We start from the raw sequence: 25,240 nt of genomic DNA on the forward strand, positions 1-25,240 counted from the left end.
ATTCAACTTTTACATGATGGACAGTGCAGCTGGTATCGAGCATGAACAGGAAGCCAGAGGTATCCACGTCTTGTCAACATTTTTCACAGATAAACTATAGATGTTTGTTAATAATAGGGAGCAAGGGGAAGGGAAAGGATATCCAGGTTATTTATGCTTTTGTTAGGTCAATCCACTCCAAACTACTTCTTTCATGTTACCACTGGCAGATAACTATCAAGGCAGGGTATGGATGAAGTGACAGCTAAAGCTGTAGCTACAGGAATGTATTGAAAAGTCTGAGAGTCTCATAGAGGCTCCTGAATACACCCAGTCACAGAATAATGCTATACAGTAGAACACCTGAGCCATATCAGGGGAAAATAGGTTCAAGGTATATTAGAAAGCCTTTTCCTTTCAAAGGACCATATGTTATATGCATTTTAAAAGGTCAAGGTTAACAGAAAATTCCTGGCAGGTGCCTGTGTTCTGCCTCTGGTAAAACAGCCTTCATACCGTAAAAAAGAAAAATTACTTTCTCATCTTTTATATAAGCTACTAACAACACATTAACGATTTAGGTGCATGAAGAAAGAAGGAAATGATCAAGCTAGGAGACATTTAGTCACAGTGCCATAAAGCAGTTCTCCAGTAACACACAAGAGTAAATAGAAGCAAAAGAGAAGATAGAATGCAGATGAGTGTTGGGGGATTTTTAAGTCCTGAACCAATCAAACTTTAAAAAGCTACACATTTACCTGCTCTCCCTCAGCTTCTGGATATATTCATACTTAGGTGTCAGAGAGCCATTGGATGCAATCACTGCCTAGAAACACATGAAACATATTTTGAGAGGTTTTGTATCTGTTTGTTTTAAAGCAGAGGGACACAAGCAGAGTGCCAAACTGTACAACTTACATCTCGAACAACAGATGAGTAATTCTGGCTTCCAAGAGGTTCTGAGCCTTCTGATAACAGCTATGGAGAGAAGTGATTTCAAATCAGGTCATTATATTTCCCTTTTTTTTTTTTTTCAGAGTAAAACATCAAGATTTTAAGCAACCTTTAAACGCATGCAACAGTAGCAATACCTTGTAGATCCGAAATTCTCTTCGACTTGATCAATGTCATTCGACTTTTATGAAAATACAGGAATTCAGTCTGATTGTTACTGGTTGTTGAATGCTCCAAGAAAATCAGATTTAGATATCTACTGCAAGGTCCAGGAGAAACAAACTGGTAGTTTGTTTGCAAGAGCCTGCTTCCTGCTTAGCAAAAGTGTTCTTGACAAACCCCTGAGACATCTGGGTCACTAGTGTCTCATTCACACATATTGCCTCAAGACTTCAAGAGCTTTTTTGTGGTGGTTTGGTTTGGTTTGGTTTGGTTTGGTTAGGTTTGAAGTACAAAGCCAGTTATGTTCTACAGCAGAATCCTTTTGAATGTATACAGGAGACCAGAAAAGCAACAAACAAGCAATCCAAAGTCTGAGTCTTTTACCTTCTGATTGGACACTTAAGACCTTACCATCTCTTCAATATATGGGAAAAGCATATCGCCAAAGTACTCTGTTGCTTCTATAGGCAGCTGTGCAGGCAGATTGTCAATGGAACACATCAGAATCCCAGAGCCTTCAACACTGAAAGAAGGAACATAACTCTTAAATTACTCCTCCTTGGTACCTGAAAGGTGTTGCCTTTCACAAGTGTTTTAAACATCTGATTTTTCAATATGTTGTTTCACTGTATAAATTACAGAGGAAAGCAGTAAAAATTAAAGACTCTCCCACCTGTCATGAATAATATGCTGGTCAGCATCATACATACAAAATGGGTTGTCAATTGTTGTACACTCCGTCATAAATTCTATAGATCCTCCAGTGTCTGCTGAAATGTCACATATTGCCAGAAGTCTAGAGCCATTAAATGAAAAAAAAAAGACCAAAAGAACAGAGCATTATCCAAATTACTAAGAAACACAGGTATAACAGACCACAAGTGAATAGGAAATGAGACATGAGAAGATCCATCAGACTTGTAGTTTCATTCATCTTAACCAATTGAGAAGTCAACACATTGAAAATAATAGAAATGTAATAGAAATCTAGCACTACTGTAGTCATAACAATTACCTCCACATCAACAGGATCCATATTTCATATTTCCATATGTATTTGTCATGTGAGAGAAAGAAAGGTGTCAAGAGTGGGCAGAGAAGAGGCAAAAACTTTCTTCCTCACCAAGATACATTGCCATACTCTCTCCAAATCCATCTCCAGTCCAGTCTTCCAGAGAATTATTACACAGGGCTATTAGAGAAAGGGTAGCTCCCACCCACAATGATAGGAGACTAACTCTGGATTTGCACCCACATTAAAGCTACTCAGGGTTGCAGAAGCATTTCTGCTACCTACTGCAGAAACCAGAGGTTTTAAGAAACAATTATTGAGCTTGTACAAGCGAATGTCAGGGTAGGAAAAACTTGACCAACAAACTCTGCTCAGACACAGAAACTTGTAGCAATAATGGTGCAGCAGGTACATTTCCCAGATGTCACACTGATTATATTGGATTCTGCACAAGGATCAATGGCAGAACTACCTTTGCAGAAAGACAGACAATATCTGTCAATTATTTGTACTGTCATGCTTTCAAGGACTCCAAACTATGAAAACAAGACTTCAAAGCATGGAAGAACAAAAGCAGAATCAATGGAGCACTGTGCAACATGCAAGAGGAACAACAAATTAAATAGAATCATTTGGTAGATACTGTGAGGAAACAGCTTGTGAACACAATGCTGAAGAATTGTTATGAGTGAACTGAGGTGTCTTACCTGTGTGGTAACTCAGGACAGCCTTCTGTTGCATTAGCAGCAGATCTAACTGGCACCAGCAGCTTCTGAACATCCTGTCGACTTAACAAGCGAGGAGTATGTTGTTCCCAGTATATGCCATTAATTAAACAAGTTGTGTAGGGTGCAATCTGCAAAGAAAGACAGAGATGCCTAATATTCTCATCTAACACCTTAAGAAGTTGAAAGAACCTGGTCTAGTGTTTGTTTGAATTGAATGCTCTTTTAATCTGTGGATATGCAAAGGTGGCATTATTACTTCAGTGGCCTAGAAATTAAAACTTATATTAAAACTTATATTAAAAATCAGCATTGTTCACCAATTAAGGAAAGGTATAAAATCAAGAAGGCTCACAGGGTGGATACAGCTGCTGCTGCTATGTGAGGAATCCACAACACAGCAATTCCCTGCAAATATAATGGAGTGTGGAGCAGAGTGGGGGCTCTGTGGTCAGACTCTGTGATGATACACGGGAACAAGATGGTCCTCTAGAACTGGTAAGTAGCACTTTTGGTACCCTGAGCCAATGGTCTGTCAATCTTGACAAAATGCTGTCCTAGTGCGAACTTTGTTCATTTTAATATCATTTTAATACTAAAACACACCTCCATCCCAAAGGCTACCTGCCTCCAAGGTGCGACCACTCCTTGTTGAGTCTGCGCCCTGAGTTGTTTGTAAGCTTTACCTTTAAATGTGAGGCGAGAGAATTTTACACCAATCGTAATAGTGGTATTTATGACTGAAGTCACTCAAACTCCACCTTGAAGGTGAAAAAAGGTATAAAAGGGTTAAAGAAAAGCAGGGTACTGGGGGGAAGACACCATCACAAAGAAGTCAGAGAAGCTCCCTCACAAACTGACTCCCAGGATCAGACAATGGACTGAGCCTCTCTTCCTCCCTTCCTTGGGATGCCTTGGGTGAGATTTAAACTAAGTACTTCTGTGGGAAACTTAGAAATCTCTTTAGAGAATGACTCTTTAACTTTCTATAGCCAGGCTGTACTTTGTAACTTCATGCACTGCATTGTTTACATATCTGTTTTTGGCACGTGCTTTCTTTTGCAGACAGTCACTACCACTGGCAATCCATAAGAATCTGTATATTTAAGTTTAAGTAGCCAGTCGTCACAGTTTCTCACTGAATATGACCAGACCCTGGAGTGTGGCCATGCTGGTTCATGAGCACGACTAGACTGAAGGGGCAGTCCACTATCAGTGAATTCAGAGTCGTGACAGTTCACAGGAGGGAGAAGCGCCTGGACTGGTCATGGCAAACTGGGCATCACTCAGAATTTAAACCTAGCCGCATCTAACCTCCCACCTCGGTGAGGAGAGTTAGAACACAAGGGGTTTATTTTCTGCCAAACCATTCTGTCCCCTTTTAATGCGACAGTAGCAACTACCAATCATCTGCAAAACCTTTTGTAAAAGAAGAGATGCTCACATCAGTGTTAAAGCGAGAAGTGTAAAGTTCTGGGTGTCTGTCATAGTCTGCTGGATCATAGAGTCCATCGTGTTTTCTTACAAGATGATGGTGACGACTTAACACTGTCCCATAGACTTTTCTGAGGTCTGAGGTTCAAAATGAAAAAAAGAAAGTTCCAATTAGCTGTTATGCTTGGACAAAAAGAGTTTCTGTGTTTTCAATCACTTCACTGCCACAGCATACCTCCAGATCTGGAAACTTCCTTTAATTCATGTGGTTCCACGAACTCACATGGGAGGGCATTGAACATTTCCTGAGCACCCTGTAAACCACAAAGTAAGATTCAAAATGAGTAGAGAACGTAAAGGCAGCACAACACTGCTCATTTGTTGTATGAAAACAAATACAAAAATGCTACATGCTACTTGACAGTCCTGACAGAAAACATCCTCAGAGATGTACAAACTGTTTCACACCTACCCTTACCCAAAACAAAGCTGCCTGGGCTCTGTGTACAAGGAATTTACATCCCTCCTCATTACTGCAGTATGCCTGACCCACAACCCAATGCCTGGTTTATATTTCTAACAGTAGAGCAGGCAGGCCTCAACTCAGCCACAACAGATGGTTTTGCACCACTCTCAGGAGCATTTTCTCTGCAGGGAAGATGCCTGAAGCCACTCCTCACCAACCAGGCTGTTCTAAAGGCAAAGAACTTCAAGATGACTTTACCAATGGGTTGTGATCACAGAACACAGGCCTTTCAGTCATGCCACCCTTTTGTACAGGAAGCACACATTTATATAGGTAGGGATTTCACTCTGTATCTGGAGCCTAGTTAACTGATCTGTCTTACCAAAAGCAGGGGTAAGTCTTTTCTCTATGGCAGAAAATAGCTCTAAGTCCAGCATTTGTAAGACAAGACAATGCTACAGAAACAGATATAAAAACTCAGCAAGTATTAGAAACAATAATTCTTTCTCCCAGACTTTAATGGGGTGATTCTACATATCTTGTGAGCCCAGAGTCAGAAGAGGGGAGATAGGGCAACAAAAGATCATGCAGGTGGGAAAGGAGTGAGGAGCAGCAATACTTAACCCATTTTTCATGGTAAGAAGTTAGCATGCTCAGCCTTGTCAGGCGTGATCTCATCTTACAGGCATTATTAGCTCAGGGTACTTAAAAATTCATACTAGCTAAGGAAAACTTGAAGTACAAGCAAACAACATGAATTCACCAACTTGATATATACCAAATGCCAAGAAGTTCTATCAAAAATAATACACTATTTCACCTTGAAGACAGAATTCTTACCTTAGAAACATTACCAGTGCCTGTAAACACAAATGTTAGGGGCCCAACTGACTTTGGCATCAATCCCAGTGAAATTTCATATCCAGCATCCCGTACTGCCTGCACAGCCTGACTGCTATTCCTGTAGTTATGTGCCATCCCAATGTGCTGAAATCAAAAGCAAAGAACCATCAAGTTATTTTCCATATTGCAATACAGATAATTAGCAGGTGCTCGAATGTCATTTTGCTGAAGAAAAATGCATACACATATACTCTTACCATGAAGGGAGTGTGATGCCCCAGGGCTAAAAATCGTAATCCCAGCCCATGCAGAATGTTAATCATTCCTGTTGGTAAAACAATAAGACAAATCAGAGCATCAGTGCTAATTATGAATGTGCACAGGTAGGACTGCAGAGACTGCCTGAAGGCTAAAATCATCCTGGGTATTTTAGCCTGTGTTTCAATATTAATACTTCTAAAAAAAGTCTACATAAGACCAGGGAAGGAGAGAATCAACTGCAGGCCATGAACTTAAACCTGCTCTTGGCCTACATTACGCCTTTCATCAGTATTTAGTACTCAAATATCCTTTTATGAGAGGAATCCACATCACCAGTTTCCTAAGAAGGAGATAGTAAAGAGGTACTCCTGAAGAAACAGAGTTGAAGCTCAGTAGAAAGAAATGAGAACCATGCCTCACAAAAATCAGTGCAAATGGGTAACAGTGTGACAAACAGATGTCCGAACTCACAGGACTGAGAGCAGCCATTTCTTTCAAAAGCCTATTCAATTGCCTCAGTTTAGTTGAATAGACAAACAGGACTTCAAGACAACATAAAATAGTAGACTTGCCAGGCATCTACAGGGCTATTTGACACGTAGTCATGTCAAAATTAGGGAGCACAAAACAGAATGAAAAAAAGGCTCTTAAAAGCAAGAGTTAAAAATGCAGTTAAAAAAGCATTGCAAGCCTCAGTTTCCAGGGAATGCAGACAACCAGAAGTATAACACGAAGTTACTTGTTAGCCTGCCTTTACTTTATGCACTATACCTGCTACACCAGCCCACTTTCCAAAGGCCACAACTCGCATTCCTTTATGATCAACCATTTTTTCATAGTCAAACAGTCGAATTTCCTGAAAATACATAGCAAACTGAGTATTAAAATTTTCAATGTATGCAGGCAGAGGCATGTTGCTCTCTGGGGAACTATGTTCTTGTATGTTTTTTTCATCCTTCGTGACAGAGGCCAATGGGCATATGAGAGAGACAAGTAATTCACGACAAAAGATAAAAATAAAACCCTAAAGGTTACACTGAATTCTTGCTTCCAAAGTCTCTGTGCTGCCCATGTGCCAAGGGGCCACTCCAGCTGCTGTGGACCCATTCACATCCTCTGCCAAGAGGCTGCTCATTTCTGTCCACCTCCCTCTGTGAGGACCAACGTGCACTCTAGCTTCAGAGCTCTCGTGGTCAAACAGCATGACCCTCTCTTGAGCACATCATGCTCACAACTCACCTGCCTCACACACCTAAACAGAGTAGCACTGCAAGCACAACATCCTCCAAGCAAGAAATACTCAACTCCAAGAAAGGACACTGAAAGCAGTCCTCACAAGGTCTCTACAAAGACGCACGCTGAAAGTAACTATCCCGGTCAGAAAGCTTTTGATCACACTTTGGCATTAAGTTCAGCTGCCACCCCATGCTAACAGTTGTTTGCCTTTGCTATGGTGCAATTTACCTGTCTTAGAATCTCATCCAAAAGGGACATGTTTGCTTCTTGGGCTTTAATAGTGTGAGAAAAGAAAGCATAGTTCTTTTTAGGGATTAATTTGTCCTCTGGAGGTCTCTTCACGCCTAGTATCAGAGAAGCCTCAGAAATATCTTCTTGAATAATGCCACCTGCTTTGATGTAATCCTACAAAAGAAAAAAATCAAAGTCAATTTTTCTGGGTTTTTTTAATATTCAAATTTCACCACATAAGCAACTAGACCTAATTCTACAAAGTAGAAAGAAGTTACTGCAGGTGATAACCTCTTTATCAAAAGGGGTATCAAATATCAAACTGAATTTCCATGCTAATATTCTATTATACAAGGCCAAAAGATAATCATGTGTTAGTTAAATCCTTCATCTTGACAGACTACAGAAAGGATATTTTACTTATTTAAGGTGTCTTTCAGTATTTCAATAACAAACAGTCATTTGCAATGTGTTGACATACTCAGAAATTAATTTAGAGAAATCTGACAAATTAATCTGAAGACTGATGACATGTGGTTTTATAAAATTGTATGATACAAGCTGAAGTACAGATTCTAAAATAATGTTTTTCAATATCAAAAGTTCTCTTTTTTTCTCCTTATCTCAAAAACACATTAAAATCTCACCTCTCAACATCGTAGTTGTGTACCTAATGTGATCTGTGCTTTGGTGAAAGCCAGCACTACGCCTTAATTAAAAGGTGATATATGCAAGTGATCACTAATTCCCTACTTATGTTTCATTTTTTTATCTGTTGGCTCTGATACAGCAGAGTACTGCTACTCCTACAAGGACTGTAAAAGTTCTCAGTCCTGATGCCCACAGTACTAAAGAAAAAAACATCTCTGTCCTTATTTTACGTGAGGAATAAGGTTTATGCAGGAATTAAATTCACCAGAGTCATCTTTCCTCTTTTGATTTTTAAATCTGCTGATTTTTTAGTGTTACCTCCATACAAACAGAAGATAAAACCACTAGTATTAAATGAATTCCCAATTTTCAACTTCAAGAAGACCTAGATCTTCTTCAGAGATATAAGAAAGGGCAAGAAATCCATAAAAATAACTTTAAAAACCCACATCACATTAATGTGCCCACATCACATTAAAAGGCTCAACAGAGTGCTCCTTTTTCACTCCACTAGGATACACTGATTCCTCATTTAACCAAAAAAATTAATACACTTTCTCATGTATATCCTTTGAGTATTATTTTTCCTGAACTGTGTTTTTGCTTCCCTAACTCACCACGGGACCCACCTTTTCGTGGATGGCTCTGCGGTTTGATGGTTGCACCAAAACCTTGTATCCCATCTGTGTCAATTCCTTCACGTGCTTTGGTGCTAGAGGTGCTCTTCTTTCCCATGCATTAACATCTTCTCTCCTGATTGCCAGTACTGACTTACGATGATGCCAACACTTGGGATGATGGAAGGCACACCTACCATTTGTGTGACTAAAGGCTCGGAGCATGGTAAAGCCTGATGGCAGCAAAGACAAAGTGGTAAAATAATACATGCATGTGTACACTTCAAACACTGTTTGTGCAAAAGTTCTGGTCTCCTTTAACATCTGCTGTAAAACACAAACCAGATAATTTATACTCTAGTTACATCTTGCTTTTGTGAGACATGAGATTGTTTTCAGTGTAATTTGTTGCACCCCAGTTTGGTGGGGTGTCGTTACAGAAACAAATTGTTTGTGGTGGTGTACTGGGAGGCTTTTCATGTGTTCTATGTAACAAGTTTTTAATTACACAGCTTAATAAGAATGCTGGAAACTTAAAGATGCCAAATAAACTGATTTGCCAGCACCAACATGCAAAGATCAAACACTTATCAAAGCTTTCATCAAGAACAGTAAGAAGTAACAAACACACAGAATGAGAGCAGAACACAGGCTATAATGCAAGCAGTTGAATAAAAAGAGAAAGTCTGATACGTAACACCAATGCTGAGTACTTTTACTTAACTAATTCTCACACAAATGTAAAAAAGAGGATAAGGAAAAGACCTTAACTACTGTTTAGCAGTAAGCATATATGTGGTCAGAAGTGACACTTTTCCTCCTAATCAAATTTTTATGCAGAGTGGAAAAGCTTCATTAGGACAGATTCCCATTGCACAGGATTGTCCCTTTACTTCCTCTCTTCCTTGTCTATACTCCCAGCGATGCATATTTGCCGGTGCTTAGCTGTGCTGTGAATGGCAAGGACCTTGCACAGGTCCACCACCAAATACCTGGGAGCCTAAGGACTTGAGATATTTATGCAATTAAAAGACATGGATCTGAAAGACAGAGGCTTTGAAGACGTGAAATTTGTTTCCAAAGTAATTTTAACTGATAGCTACACGAATCGCTGTATCCAAATCTCTTGGAAAATCCTGCTGGTCTTCATGCTGCAATCTTGTAAAATCTCTACACACCTAAAGCCTTAAGTGGTCCTACTTAAGTCCAGGCTTGTTTAAACTGAAAAATCAGCACAAGAAGGAAGGCACAAACAGAAGCACACAATCCTCTACATTAGCTCCAAGTGTGGTTTTCCTACCATCACTAGATTTGTCCACCAGCAGAAGTTATTGAACCGGAGTTGGGAGTTATTTTATGGCACTGCTCTACAGCACACTAAGAGGATCCTCTGAGAACATGACAGTACCTCTCAAAAGCAGAGGGAAATCCTTGCAGAACTCTGAGTGTCGACCAGTCGTGAAACAAAAGACGTGACTGACACAAACATCCGTCTTGAGAGTCACCAGTTGTGAAACAGAACAAAGGCAGCAGCAGACTGAACCTGTGGAGGCAGAGACATCTTCTTATGGGTCAATTTCCCTATTCTTGAAAGCCATATAGACAGACTGAGACCATCTGTCTTTTGCATGTCTGTAGAGGGACATCTGTCAACCCCCTGGAAGAGGGCTGTGAGACCACTGAGACCCCCACAGCCTATCAATCCATTTCCAAAATATTTCCCAAAGCCATGCTGCACCTGCTTGGTGATATCAAGACCCTGTCTGTAGGGACGAGCCCTTTGGGGTATAAAAGAAGGAAGGACAAGTTCTCAGCATGCGCGCACCACCGGAGAACTTCACCTACGAGGAGAGATCATCACTGGATCCAAGGGTTGTGATATCTCTTCCCTATCTCTCACTTCTCTCTCTTTTTCTTCTGCTCTCTGTCTCTAACTTAATTTCTGATACATATCATTACAAGCTTTGCCAAACCGCTATGTTTTATAATTCCACAGAGTTATAGACAAATTTGTCATTTGTCTGAACCTCTGGAGTAGCTGCCGTTACTCCTGGCTACCGCATAGAGAATTAAAAAGCTAACCTCACCCTTGCCCACTGAGTGGGGTGGGACAGTCTTGTCACACAATGTCCCTATTACTGCACACTAAACTATAACGATGAGAGCAATTCACACCAATGTACTGTACCCCATATCCAAGCCTGCAGTGAAGCAAATTTCCGTCACACACAGCAGTCCTACGGGAAGAAAGCGGCTGCTTTCAGGAAAAGTGAGCTGCTCTGCCCTTACAGCACGGAAGGGGATCGGGGCAGTAAATAAACACTGCCTGTGACCTCTGGCAGGCCAGAGGTTCGCAGGCATGCCTCCCTGTGTGTATTCAGGCTGAACCACCGAGATACCGATATCGTGTTGTAAAGGTGAAAGTAACTGTGGCATGCGAAGCCCGCCGAGCTGCTGAACCCTCCCCAGCCGCCTCAGCTCGCCAGCTGGCAGACCGAGGGGGCCGAACGGCACTGGTTCTTCATCACCCGTGCCGGGGTGCCTGCCGGGGGGCTACTCACACACCTCCGCACTCTACTGAGGCTAACATCGCGCTGAGCAATACAGGAAAAACAAAACAACCCCAAAACAACAGTGCATTTGATTCCGGCACACAATCTGAACATCATCTTGTTTTTTGAGCGAGATGAATACACTTACACGGGAAACTCGTGCCTTCTCTCAGTACTTGAGATCCAGCTGAAGCAGAGCGCCCGGCGCTGCCAGCGTGTTCCGCACCGCCCCTCCCCCACCCCTGAGCTGCGGCCGCGGGGCCGCCCCTGCCTCCCCCCGGGTAGAAGGGAAAAGGATCCGTGCTACGAGGCGCGGGAGGCCCGGGCGGAACGGCCGCCGTGCCGGGGGACTCGGCCGCGCTTGCCGCCGCCGCCAGCTCCGGGCAGGGCCGGCGGGAGCCCGGACGGGCGGCGGGCAGCTCCGTACCTACCTGGGGGCGAGCGGGGCACCGCGGAGTCACGGCCTCTCGCCACAGCACCGGCACTGCCACCGCCCAGCGCGCCGCCGCCGCCCAGCGCGGCAGCCAACCGCCGGCCGGCCTCCGCGTACACCCTTCGCCGCCCGCCAATGGGGAGGGGCCGCGGCCGGCCCGTCACTGCGGACGCCGGCACGCCCCCGCAACGCCCCCCGGTCCTAGAAGGCCGAGTGCCCCCTCGCCTGTCCCGGCGCCGGGACAGCAGTGGCGGTTCTGCCTGCGGAGCCCGACGAGTCCACATGGGGCCACCCAGACACCCAGAGCCCCCGCGGGCCGGGCCGCCTCCACCAGCGTCCCGCGCCACGGCGAGGCCCAGCACGGGCCGCCGCGGACCCGACACTGCCCCGTCCTCCCCATGGCTCCAGCCATTTTCCTGCCACACAGCGACGCAAATTGTTAATGCAGCTTCACTCACGTTGTTCCTTTCAAGTGTCTTTAACATGGTACAGGAAACAGCAAGAGTGATGTTGTATGTCAAAGAGAAGGAGTGCAGGGGTTGTTACCCGTGCTGTTGCCACCTTTCAGACGGCAACTGACTCCTTCAACTCCTTTCAACTCACTCCTTCGGTCAGGTCCTTCACGATGGGCCTCGACTGCTAAGTTGGTTTGTCATAAATAATAGTGGGATGTTGTAGCTCTAAATCACGAACACCGTGAGGTGCAGGAAACCAAAGCAGCAGGTTGCATGACCAGAGTCATGTGCCGGGTTTGTGAGGTGACAGAGAAAGGCAGGCTGCATGTTGTGGAAAGCCTACCTTGGCGAGCCTCCAAGGGGGATATGTAGCTGCTGTTGCCAGTTTCTGTCAACAGCTGTGAGGACATCGGTACAGAGTACAAGAACGTGAGACGTTGTAGCTGCACTCAGCAGCAGCCAGGAGGGTTAAAGGCTCCCAGGGGAATTTGTCCGCTGTCCACTTTGCCACAGTGAGATCTCACTGTGATGAAGGGGAAGCTGGAGCCATGGTGCAGACTGTTCCACCTGTGCTAGCCAGTACCACTTCACCTCTTCTTTAGAGTTAAATGTTGAGTCTATATAGCTTTAGAAGTACATCTTCGTAAATTACTTTCTGCTTATAGTTTTCTTACTTATCTTTAAAACATGCCCTTTCTCATATGACTGAACTTTTCTCTCTCCTCCTCCTGCTTCTGGAGGCAGCGTTCAACTCACAATAATAATCTGTGACTTCAGTTCCTTGGTTTAAATCAAAGTATTTTCCTAACTCACTGGGGCAGGACAGAAGAGCTTGAAAACAGCATCAAAGCTTGACCTGCATTTCAGGTTTGTAAGTGTAATACAAATTATACAGGGAGGTGAGTGTTACGGAATGAAACATAGAATTGATCAGAGATTTTGGGGATGAGAGGAGGTAAGAACTGAAGGGGAAGACATTGGTTGTATTGTTTCAGAAACTGGGATGTGAACATTAGAGAGTGAGACCTGGAAAGGATCCAAAGAAATTTTGAGGGTTTAAGGCCTGAGCAGAATGGACAGAGGGGGTTTAGGGAAACTGTGTGAGTACAAAGGTTTTCTCTCCACCCACTAACTCCCTTTCTTCTCTGCCCGACCTTAATATCCAGAGCCTTCTACAATCTGATTCCTCTTCCTGCAAGATATTTATCCCTTTCCTTTCTGGTGAAGAAAGTTGCCTCCTCCAGCCAACTCATTGACCCTTATTTATCCCATTTTTCTGAGATCTACAGCACACCTAGCCCTGCAGAAGCACCTGTCCACCCTTCTGCTCTTCTTGGGAAGACATCCATTGCAGCAAACAAGGGCTGGGTCTATAGGTGGGTCCATAGATGTTTCAGGGGAGAGCTGACTAGAAGGACTTGAAGAGCACTGGATCTGGAAATCTTCTGCCATGAGAGCAAGGGCAGTACCCGCTCTTGCTTTCCAACCAAATTAGGCGTAAATTCAAAAGCAATAATAACAACAACAACAAAAAGGCTTTCTAGATCAGAAGACAGGTTGTCAAGATACAGTCTGTGAACATACCATGAATTGCTTGGGATCAGAAGAGGAAACTATAACTCTCAACTCTCAACCACCCTACAGAGATAAAGATTGGGCAGGGAGCTAAGGCTCCAAAATCAGCTCCTATGTAGAACATTTTTAAAACATGAATCGGTTTCATCTGAATATTGAGAACTTAGAAAGATTGGGATAGATTTTTCTGACAGGCAGTAGGAGACCTGAAGAGTCTTATGTTCCTTTTGGGTGCAATAAACATTGAGATACAATAGCTTTTTGCTGTAGGAAATTGCTATTGCATAAGGGCATTATGTATGTGCCCCCAGTGTCTAATTCCCAAATTAAGGCTTAATGTGGGCTTAAGAAAGTACATATAGTTCTATGCTACGTGTGTAGACTATAAATAGATCCATGCCTTCTAAAAATTAGGGGGGTTCTGTTTTATTGATAAAAATTGCCAAAACTGCTTAATTGGAGGTAAATTTGGTTAAACTGCAGAGAGTGTAAACTAAGTAGAAAATTTCAAGAATTATGCCATTCTTCAGTCCTTGTACCAGGGATAATAAACTACTCACTAGAACTGGTTTTTCAGAGGGGGTTTTTTTCATGTCATGATTAAATGCAAATATGGGCTTTGACAAGAATGGAATTGTTGGTATGTGCAAAGTCAATTGTTCTTATCTTTACTCACTCCCAAAATTCAACAGGAATAGAATTATTCTTTTTTCAAAAGCGTGTAATTGTATGGTGGTTGTAGGATTGAATTCCACCGTGACACTGAAGAAGATTCAATACTGATGATTCAGTACTCATCATGTTGTGTCATTTTCCTGCATTGACTACTTCATATTGTAAACTAGTAGAAAGCATATGGCTGAATTTGTTATTATACTCCTGCATTGCCTGTCTTTGTTTAATGTTTTTAGGGGCTGCTCTGTTTGTTGAATGAATTTGGAACCAAGCCTTGATAAATTTACTGCAGAAAGTAAACCTCACCAAATCTACTTGAAGGGGTTTTAATCATTATTTTCTATGTTTTCAGACTTTTTGAAAGTTCTTTGTTTGAGTAAGATGCTATCTCAAGACTGCCTACAATAGTTTCTAATAGGTTTAGTGCCTAATTATGTCTCAGTACTCTTCTAACTTTTGCAAATTGGAATCTGAGCCCAGAGAAATGAAGGCTGAAGCCCACGTGTTCTGTCTTGCACTGCAGTTCACAGACAGGCCTGAGCTGGGAGATTTTGTGCTACAAGGAAATGCATGGAAAAAGGTGTTTACAGAAACTGGGTGGGAGCTGTCCTGGCAACCCAGCAGAGCATGCTAGGAGAAGGCACTGGGCCTGAATCTGATGCTATCAGAAAGGAGTTGATTTCTTCTGCCAAGAGCTGTTGGCTGTAAATTCTCCTCAGGAGTTTGAAACCTTTGCTGGGCCATGTCTGCCTTTCCAGTGGAAGTGTCACACAGATACCCTTCCTTGTCTCGCATGCTCTGGTCTGACCACCAGTCAAATGCTTAGAGCACTCTACTAGGAAGTTGAGGGCTATTTTCAAAGTTGCAGTGTCATTCAAAACATTGGCTTAAAAGCCTGTGTCTGTAGCATAAGCACTAGAAAACTAGGGTTTCTAAGTTGAGCCTCTTTCAGCTTTTTACATGAGAAGATACTGCATGTAAATGACAACCTGTAACTGCAGAGTCGTGTATCTGAGTCACCACTGAATGCCTCTACTACTGTAGTGGTAATGAAAAACTTTCTACAAGTTCCCACAGTCCTTTGTGGAGGCCATAATATGATCTAGACACCTACTGGATTGGCTCCAGTAAATGAGAAGGGTAGGCTGATTCCTAATTTGGGAGTGTTGCTTAGATATACACAGAAATGAAGCTCCAGTTAGCTCTGTAGACACAGAAGTGTACTTTTAAAAGCAGTGGTTAAAATTGTTTTTTACACCAACAAAAATTTCTATTTGAATGAACTTTATATTTTGAGCTTTCTTCAGGTGTATATAAAAAAGACTTCACTTTTAGCTAAAAATCTATATACATGACAACTTGAGATCAAAGTATCCTTTGTAGAATTTGGATTTATTGAGGTTTGTACATTTTAGTTTAGTGATCCTTTTAGAATGTTCATCTAGGGAAATTAACTTCCAGACTGGACCAAAACAGTCAGCAAACCAATGATCCTGGCTGTATTGAGCAGCAGCAGAACTTTAAGTGCGAGTAGGAGGAGCTGAACAAGTAAGGACATGAAGCTGACAATCTGCCAAAATACCTACTGGAGAGCCAATTTCTGCTACAGATTTGCCACCTCTCTGAAAGGAGATTGAGGATTTTATCAGCACCTTTTAAATCTCTTTCTGTATGTACAACAGACCAGGTCAACTGCCCTCTGAAAATGCCAGTTGTGCTCCACAGAGAACGAGGCAGCCTAAATAACCAGCGTGGACTGATGCTGTGACAGTGTAAAGCCAGGTAACGTGAATCTCAGCTGCACTGTACTGTGTGCCAAATAGAGAAGGCAGAATTGCTTAAAAAGAATAAAATCTAGAATTCAGATTTTACAAAGCATGCTAATATGGAATTGGAGCTGTTTTCTGTAATAAATACCTTCTGTTTTGGGTGGACTGTGATTCCATCTGTCTGACAATCCCTAATTATAAGGTTATGGTGGTTTAACCCTGTCTGGGTGCCAGGTACTCACTACAGCTATTTTATCACCCTCCCTTCTCAGCTGGACTGGGGAGATAAAAATATAATAAAAGTCTCACAGGTTGAGATAAGGACAGGGAGATCACTTAGTAATTGCCATCACAGATAAAACAGACTCAACTTAGGGAGAATTGGTTTGGTTTATTAATAATAAAAATGAAGTAGGTAAATGAAAAATAAAATGAGAATCAAAGCACCTCCCTCCACCCTCTCTTCTTGCCAGGCTTGTCCCTTCTCGCACCCAGCGGTGCAGGGGATGGGGAATGGGGGTTACAATCAGTTCATCACACATGGTTATTGCCACTGCTTCCTCTCAGGGGGAGGACTTCGCACACTTGCCTTGGTACAGTGTAGGGTCCCTCCCACAGGACATAGTCCTCCAAGAACTTCTCCAATGTGAGTCCTTCCCATGGGCTACAGTGCCTCACAAACTGCCTGTAACGGTTTTGCAAGGAGTCACTTTTGCTTGGTAACAGGAGGAGGGGGCTGCAGTGTAGGCCTGGTAAAGAGTTGTTAGACTTTCCCCCAGCTCTGAGGTTCAGACCCACCTCTGGCCCAGCTGGGCCAATCTGGCGCCTCTGCCATCATTATTTAAGGACAGGAATTGGAAGTGCATGGGAGAAGATGGAAGGGAAGGACAAGATGGAGGAGACCACATGGACCCTGCAGCCAGGAAAAGACAGAAGGAGTGATGCCAGATCAGAGACCTCCTTGCAGCCCACGATGAGAAGCAGAGACCCTGTGACAGAGGGGATGAGAGCTGGAGACTCTGGGTCAGAGGGAGTGAGCGGTTTAGACCCCAATCCAGAGAAGATGAACTGGGGTTGCAGCGTCCCATTGGAGCAGCCCATGAAGGTCTGCCCAGTGTGTGGGAGACGCTGAGTCAGAGCAAGGGAGGGCTGAGAGGAGCCCTCATCAGGGGTGTTATAAGCAGCAAGAGACAACAGGAAAGGACTGACTGCAATCCCCATTCCCTGCCCCAGGTACTGCTTATGGGGGGAGGAGATAATGACACCAGGCTCAGGGCTCTGAGTCCAGGAAGAGAGAAGGGATGGGGAAAAGTAATCTTAAAGAGCTGGTTGCACTTCCATCATTTACCCTATTCTATATTGTCTTTCCATTGAATATTTTTGTTTATTATGTTTTAATTGGAGGTGGATAAAATTAAGTCTCATTTTCTTCCCCAAGCTGAGTGGCCTGATCTGTTTTGTCCAGGTCCATAAGTAGCAATTAAGCCCTCCCTATCCTTCAGGAGTTCCAGGGTCTGTGATACTTAAATGTAATTGTGGTCTTTTGTCCCTGGATGGGTCTAAACTATGACACTGTCCACGGGGTGCAATCCCTCAGGAACAGACCTCTCCAGCATGGGTCTTCCACAGGACCACAAGTCCTGTCAGCAAACTTGGCCTGGTGTGGGCTTCTCTCTCCATAGATTTGCAGATCCTACCAGGAACTTGCTACAGTGTGGGCTTCCCACAGAGTCACAGCCTCTTTCAGACATCTACCTGCTCTGGTGTAGGGTCCTCCCCAGGCTGCAGATGGATCTCTGTTCCCCTGTGCCCTCCATGGCTGCAGGGGCATGGCCTCACCATGGGCTGCAGCACAGGCTGTGGCGGCATCTGTCTTCCAGTGCCCGAGCAGTTCCTCCCCGTCCATCTCCACTGACTTTGGTGTCTGCAGAGATGTTGTTCCCACATTCTCAATCTTTTCTTCTGCTACAGTTTTTTGCACCTGTGCGGCAACTTCTTCCCCTTCTCAAATATGTTAATCACAGAGGTGTTACCTCCATTACTAATTGGCTCGACCTTGGTCCATCTTAGAGCTGACTGCCATTGGCCCTATCAGATACAGAGGAAGCTTCTAGCAGCTTTCCACAGAAGCCACCACTGTAGCCCCCCTGCTACCAAAACCTGGCCACATAAGCCCACTACAAAGGTCTAATTCTTACCCAGCTGGAATGCTTTTTATTCAGCACTGTGCAGGGAGTGCTGACTTCCATTATGGTAACAATAAACTCCCAGAGCACCTAGGGAGAGGTGGAGCTCATAGATTTTATTCTTAGAATATGAAGGATAAATCTTGAATCTGTTGAAATCAATGAAAAACTCACACCAACTTCTGCTGGGCTACGGTTTCCCCCTAGGTCTGAAATGAACAGGAGAATTGGCGTCCTGAAGAGATTTTTGCAGACTGCATATCTACCTGTCAAACTCCTCTTCTCGTTTAATTCTGATTTTACACTGCAGAGATCAAGAAGTTCCAAGAAGCTTTCAGGCTTTCAGTCAGAATGAGGCTATTGAAAAACATGACCTTTTATTCAAAAGCCGCTACCTGCAGTGGCTGTTGACTGCCACTGTGAATACTGACCTCACAGTAGAGTACTCGACATCACTGAACAGCACAGAGTGTTGTGTTCTTTACAGTCATGTCGAGAATATATTTACATTCCTATTGCCCAGTAGGGGAAATTGCCATCTCTCAGGGCTTACAGTACTCCCGAAGAAAGACCTACTTTTAGTAACAACTGTGACACAGGGTATATCTGTTTGCATTTGTACACACTGGAATTCACAGTAGCATTGTCTATGTCCATGTTCACCATAAAAACTTGGTACCTTTCATTTGCAGTGCATACTCAGACTGTTGCATTGAATTGAGATGCCCTTTTCAGCCATTCTGCGAATTCCTAAGACCCCACATAAGTGTTTTTAAATTGCTGTGCAAATAAACATAAACAGAGAAAATGACAGCCTGTGCTATCAAATTAGTGAATTGACTCATTAGAAGGCAAGTACTAGATTAATTGCAAGAAATCACAGCAGCTCAGCTGAAATAATCTGCCTGAAATATTCTTCCATGAGAATCTTCATTGAGTCTATTAATTAGACTTACCGATGCTCGCACTAGTAGGGCTTTCAAGTCAATAACATTCTAGCAATAAGTATGGATTAATAGTGTGAATAAAATCAAAACTGGGGCCTTCTTTTGAGAGAATCAGGGTTTAGTGCTTAAAGAGTCCATTATAGCAATTATGCCGTAGCTACATTAAAAGTGCAACCTTGCTTCTGACGCTCCTTCAGCAGATAATGGTTGTCCCTGCCGTAGCTCCTCCAGCAGCAGCTTGTCTTTGACAGAAAGTGCTGACCTTCTTCTGAAAAAATCACTACAAAAACTGACAGCTTTTTGCATTTATTTAGCACTTTCCTTTTTTGTTGTTGTTGTTTTTTTGTACTGCTAACATCTTTTCTTTGGCAGTAGGAGAATGTGTATTACTCACATTTTAAAGCCAGGAAAAAAGGATACAAAAATTATGGTTCAGCCCACGATTCACATTCAGATCAGTGTCAGAACAGAAGATCAGAATTTCTTGACTCGTGGGGTTTTTCTGCAAGAGTTCTTGATTCTTTGTGGGCCTTTAAATTCAGAGATTTAAAAATTATTTCAACAAAACCATTAAAATTGTAGGAAGTATGTAACTTGTATAGTGACAGGTTCTAGATCAGCACAACTATCGCTGTAACCAAGTAGTAAAACAGAGGTGAGTTGTCTAAAAGAAAACCAAACCACTATTTAATGAGGATACTTTTAATTCTCCAGTACAGCTCAGCAGACTTAAGTGACTGAAGGTGTGTGCAGGCATGGGAACAAAGTGGGACAGGGATGGGAGCAGGGAAAGAAGATGTCTGCTTAAGTGACAATGGCAGCTCTGGTAGCCCTGCACTTTCTACAGATAGGCAGAACATTGCAGTGCCACCTTTCCTCAGCACCCGCACCCTCACAAAAAATGACCTATATACCTGATGTGTCATTCCCCTTCAAAACAAGATGTGTTGCATCTGGCTTCTTTTTACTGAGTACTGGGAGATGGCCAATTCACATGCCCCATTTATTCTGTTTTATCTATAAAACTAAAGCATTACACAGATAGGTAGACAACAAAATTGCCTATATCCAGCATGACCAAAGTTACCCTCTCTAGAGTCAATGCTTCAGCTTTTAACAGAAGCTAGTGGATGGAGATGAGTCACATGTACATGCTTGACTGGAAAGAGATCTTCAGGGCTTGTTCAAGAATCACATTTTCAAATTGGCAGCATAAAGACAATCCAAAGCATTTTCATGGTATTTGTGTCACCAGATTGTCTGGGATTTACTGTCTATCCTTCTCTCATCACATAGGTTGGACCATACTGCACTTTCTTCTATCTTTTATCCCTTGGACTTAATTTTCATCTTGATGGTTTGTTGTAGTCATCAGGTTTCTTCTCTTTCAGTTTCAGCCACTCAGAATAGCAGATTTGCTGACTCAAGTATGAGGGGTTTTTTTTTGCCAGGTTGGGCTTTAGTTTAAGGCAAATTCTCAGAGACAAGGCCAGCTAATATTTTCCGCTAGCTTATTGCTACTGTTAATTTCAGTATCTTCCTCCTCTGATGATACCACTGACTAAATATGTCCCCTGACAACTACTTGTCACCAACAAGCTTTGGACTTTGTCCTGATCTGATGTGATTCCATTTGCTCATCTTGATACATCAGAACAACTACTTGAACCTTGTTTAGATATTTTTAGTCTAGTCTCTTGGTTTTTGCATGTCTACACAGACTTCACCTCATAATTTGTCTTTTCTGAGTGTCTTTTTTCTTTACACAGAGAAATCTAGACTGTCTTTGCTGGCTTGGGCGGTACTTCCTTTTCACTGGAACTCTCTTGTCTCAAGTCTGGTATCCTCAGCCTGTAGCAGCTGAAGTCCAAGTTTCATTTGAGATTGCACACAGATACAGACTCACAGGTACACACATTCCCTCTCAAAGCTCACAGCTCAGGGAGCAGGCTCCTTCATTATTTCCTAAAGGCTCTTTGTATTTTTCCCTGCTAAGGTCCTATCCATGGTATTGTTGTATTTCCTCTCCACTCTGCCTTATAGTCTACTTTCATTTATCAGAACAGTATTTTCAAGCTGAGGCAAACATCAACATAAATTAATAAATAAATCATACTAGTCTCATCTTCTTTCTACACAATATGAGCTTTTCACCACAAAATTTGTTAGCTGCTGAAGCCTGATCTGAAATCTTTTATTCACTTGTTCTTCTCTGAAATAGCAAGTGTTCTTACATGATTGTTAACTCTAAACTGTGGTACATTAGACTAAGAACCTGAATAGTCTTGTAGGTGGGACAAAGCCTGCTCTGCTTTCCCATCCATGTAGCTATGGAGATTCCTTTCATTCCACCATCTGGAGGAGTGCAGTGCAGATGAAAAACAGCTCTCCACAGAGGGAATATGAGGGCCACAAACAGGACCTAGACTAAAACACCAAATGCCAGGTAGATTTTCCCATCTTTTTAATCCACTTGTTTTGCTATGTAAATGTTATGACCTGCTTCTTTTTCCCTTGCAGCCAAATCTACTTGCCCAGGAATCTGTCCAAGTGCCTGATACACAAAATTCTTTTGTGATACCCTTTAAAAAATACTTTTGTACCCCACAAGTGCCTCATAAAACATCATATCGTTAACCAAGGTACATTATCTTTTGATGTCATTTCCAATATTCACGTTTTAAATCTAGCAATTTAAAAAACACTCTAGAAAAAACACTCTAGAGAAAATTAAAGGCCGGTCACAAATGTGAATGTAAACACATTTATATGCACATACACATGCAAACAAATGTGTGCACTCATACTTCTATACTCTCTGTCTGTATCTGCTTCAGAAAAAACATTTCAGATACATACAGCACACACATTTGGAGAATAAAAATGTACTGAAAACTAGCATGGCACATAAATTGTTCTATAAGAGGCAAAGGATTAAAAGCTTCATATTGTGATTATGAAATCAAATCTTTGTGTCTCTGTTCTGTGCATCCCATATCATAAGATAATGAATAGTTCCATAGCAACAAAAGTCTACCACTAAACCATTACCTGGATTTCAATTCTTGAACAGAATGAATACAAAAACCCCAGAAATACCAGCCCTAAATTTGGGATAATAGCAGTGATTTAAGTAGGCTGGTTCACAGTATCTCTTTAATCAGAAAATTAAAATGTTTCTAATTTTTTAATTGAAAATAAGGACATTAGAATAAATCAAATGACTGTCATTGGATTCACAAATTAAATATTGTTTGTGTAATTTAAAAGTCTTCGAGTCATTTCAGCAATTCTAGTGCTTGGCGTATTGCTTTAACATTGATGTAGATTTCTAATTACTAATGGCTCTGACAATATTCAGCAAACTACAAGAGAGTCCACCTATCAGGGAGATAAAGATGGAGAATAGCAGCATGTATTACCTGACTTAAAAGCAAATGGTTTTGCTACTAAAAGAGATTATAGCAAATTACCAAAATCAAGGCACAAGATGCAACTCCCTTTGTTAGTGGCCAATAACAAACTAAGAAAAAGTCTCATGTTATTCAAAGTGATTATAAAATCATTTTATCCCTCTCAAATATTAGAAACCAAACCACATTCCAAAGAAATCAGTTAAAACCTCCCTGTTCCTTTAAACAAGAGTACAGTGTCTTACAGTTTATACATTAGCTTCTGTATGCATAAAAAACAACTACATGCTTTCCTCACAGCAATATGCCTGAAGACTTTGAAAAGCAGAACACAGGAAAGCAAAGATATGGAATAAATACTTAGTCAAATACAGTCATAGAATCATAGAATTGTATATACTTCAAATATATATATCAAATATACTCCATATGAGACACTTGAAGCATTTGGCCATGTCTCATCTGCTCCTTTTCCTAAAATACCCCCATATGTACTATATTAGTCTCTCCTCCAGATACAACACTTGAAAATGCTTAAGAAAATTAGCATTTCAAGTACAGTCATACTATTCCGTTGAGATCTGAGGGGCCCAAATCTCAGTTATATTTATATCCTTTTAACCACTTTGCAATGTAGTGGGCTTCTAAAGCCCTTCAATTGTGTATAAACAGCCCCTCTGAGAACAACCTTTGTCTAAGGAGTTTCTTTTTCTGGTACAGTGCTGGAATAGGGCTCCAGAGTATCCCTCTTCTCCAAGTCCTATGCCAGGAGACAGGGCAGGAGGTGGCACAGAGGCACGTCAGAAGAGTATTTGCTGTTCAGTGATCTAGAACTGAGCTCTGCTTTCCAGGCCTCATGCAGAGTGCTTTATACATTTTAAGCATCTTCAACTATCACTGAGAAAAAAAGAAGCAGGAGTCAAACTTTACGGTGACAGAAGTATCAGTGATACTTTATTCACAAGTTGGACGCTTTCGCTATGTGCCTGGGGGGATAACAACATGGCAGTGATACTATAAAGTTTGCCATATTTGCTCAAATATTTTCCAAAGCAGCATATGAATGTAGTATTTTGGTCTAAATCTGACTGAATATCATGATGCTTCAGGAGAGTATTTTGCCAGAGATGGCAAATGATCGAGGGTATTTATTTATAAGTACATATGTGTACAATTATAGTGTTGCATGTGTGTATGTATATAAATAGAGAATAATACAGTCTACCAAATTTGCCTAATTTGATAGATAATAATGTGATTTGATAGATAATGTGGTAGTTGATCATAAAATCATAGAATCATTTAGGTTGGAAAAGACCCTTAAAATTATCAAGTCCAATCATTTAAAATACATTATATTTCACATGTAATAACTGATGGCAAGAGAAATCTCCTGAATATAACATAAACAACATGCTTTGGTGTTACAACAGTTCAGAAATTAGGGAGAGGGAAAAAAAGAAGTTACTAAAGTGAAGGGTTTTCTAGTATTTTGCTTAAAAATGTTCAAAGATTTTACTCATGCTCTTAGAACTGAAGAATCTCAGTTCAGATAGAAGGTAACTTATTTTATTTTGAACAATTATTAGCATTCCAAAATAAAATTACTTTGGTTTATAAATCAATGTTTTTAAAATACTAAATATCTGAATATTTATTTTTAAAATGTTTGAAACAGACGTGGAAAAACTCCATAAAAATAACACAAATTCCTGAGTTATTTAAGTTAATCCAGATGTCTTGATATTGAAAAAGAAACCTCCAGAGGGCAGGAAATGTAATTTTTAAGTGGCACAGCTCTCCGAAACCCATGACTATTCTTTTAGTTGAGTTGAAGTTTATCCCCTGCAATTTCTCCCTGATATAAAGCCCAGGGATTTAATTGGCATTCAGAGAACAAGCAGCTTAGGCAGTGTCAAGCGCTACCCATCTCCAATTGATGTTACGCTCTGCCTGTTCCAGTGTGAAAATGGGGTACTTCCAGAACAGAGGTGAAACACAAAAGGGATTCTTGGACTGCTGCAAGGGGACTTGCCAGACCGAGTTTCCCTCCTGCCAGCTTAAAAATAAAACCCAAAATGTTTTCCATGAGAAGTGCAAAAATTCAAAGGAATGTGACTTTTAATCCCTGCGCGTTGGAACAAATTCAAGACACAGCATTGACTGCTGGCTGGCTCTGCCACGGAACTCCTTCAGAGGAGCCACAGTGCTCTGGAATGGGGATCTGGCATGAGGCAGCGTTCCTGATGGGAACATTAGGGTTCCCATGTTGGTAGCAGGGAAAGCACAGAATCCAAGAGGAGTAGTCTTTGAGGACAGGCATAACTGTGATTTGTCAAAAGACAAGAGATTTTTGCTGTATGTATAAGAGTAGAGGCTGTCAGTTCCTAAAGCATGAGAACAGGTGGGATTTCTTGCCAATTTTAGACCAGGATATAAAATGTACAATGGGAAAACATGCAATGCAACGGTTTAAAAGGCTGCTGTATCTAATGAAATCCATGCACTGCCACTTTTCCAGCTCCTCTCAGCAGTACAGAATATTTCCACTTGATGGCACCAAATTTTATTTTTTTTTACACCTCAACTGAAAACAATTACCTAACAAAAGAGATGATGAATTCCAAGAAGATAATCGGGGGAGAGGGAAGGGGCAGGGGGGGG

At 41.9% G+C, this 25,240-nt stretch overlaps 1 protein-coding gene across 3 annotated transcripts in view; it reads right to left on the reverse strand.

Moving 5' to 3' along the window:
• AASS (aminoadipate-semialdehyde synthase) overlaps window positions 1-11,637 on the reverse strand; it is a 34,082-nt gene extending 22,445 nt beyond the window's left edge. The window contains exons 1-14 of one of the 3 annotated variants that reach the window (XM_062017887.1): window positions 11,555-11,637; window positions 9,980-10,114; window positions 8,584-8,804; window positions 7,301-7,477; window positions 6,608-6,692; window positions 5,833-5,900; window positions 5,573-5,719; window positions 4,502-4,580; window positions 4,277-4,404; window positions 2,815-2,963; window positions 1,769-1,891; window positions 1,507-1,618; window positions 898-957; window positions 738-805 (exon numbers count right to left, since the gene is read on the reverse strand). In XM_062017887.1, the coding sequence (XP_061873871.1) occupies window positions 738-805; window positions 898-957; window positions 1,507-1,618; window positions 1,769-1,891; window positions 2,815-2,963; window positions 4,277-4,404; window positions 4,502-4,580; window positions 5,573-5,719; window positions 5,833-5,900; window positions 6,608-6,692; window positions 7,301-7,477; window positions 8,584-8,796 (1,409 nt within the window). In that variant the 5' untranslated portion in view covers window positions 8,797-8,804; window positions 9,980-10,114; window positions 11,555-11,637. Of the gene's footprint in view, window positions 1-737; window positions 806-897; window positions 958-1,506; window positions 1,619-1,768; window positions 1,892-2,814; window positions 2,964-4,276; window positions 4,405-4,501; window positions 4,581-5,572; window positions 5,720-5,832; window positions 5,901-6,607; window positions 6,693-7,300; window positions 7,478-8,583; window positions 8,805-9,871; window positions 9,944-9,979; window positions 10,133-11,554 lie in introns of those variants that run through there. The other 2 variants (XM_062017894.1, XM_062017880.1) reach the window with 2 other exon arrangements.
• Window positions 11,638-25,240: the final 13,603 nt, after the last annotated feature.

The sequence above is a fragment of the Colius striatus genome, chromosome 1, assembly GCF_028858725.1.
Source record: "Colius striatus isolate bColStr4 chromosome 1, bColStr4.1.hap1, whole genome shotgun sequence".
Lineage (NCBI taxonomy): Eukaryota > Metazoa > Chordata > Aves > Coliiformes > Coliidae > Colius > Colius striatus.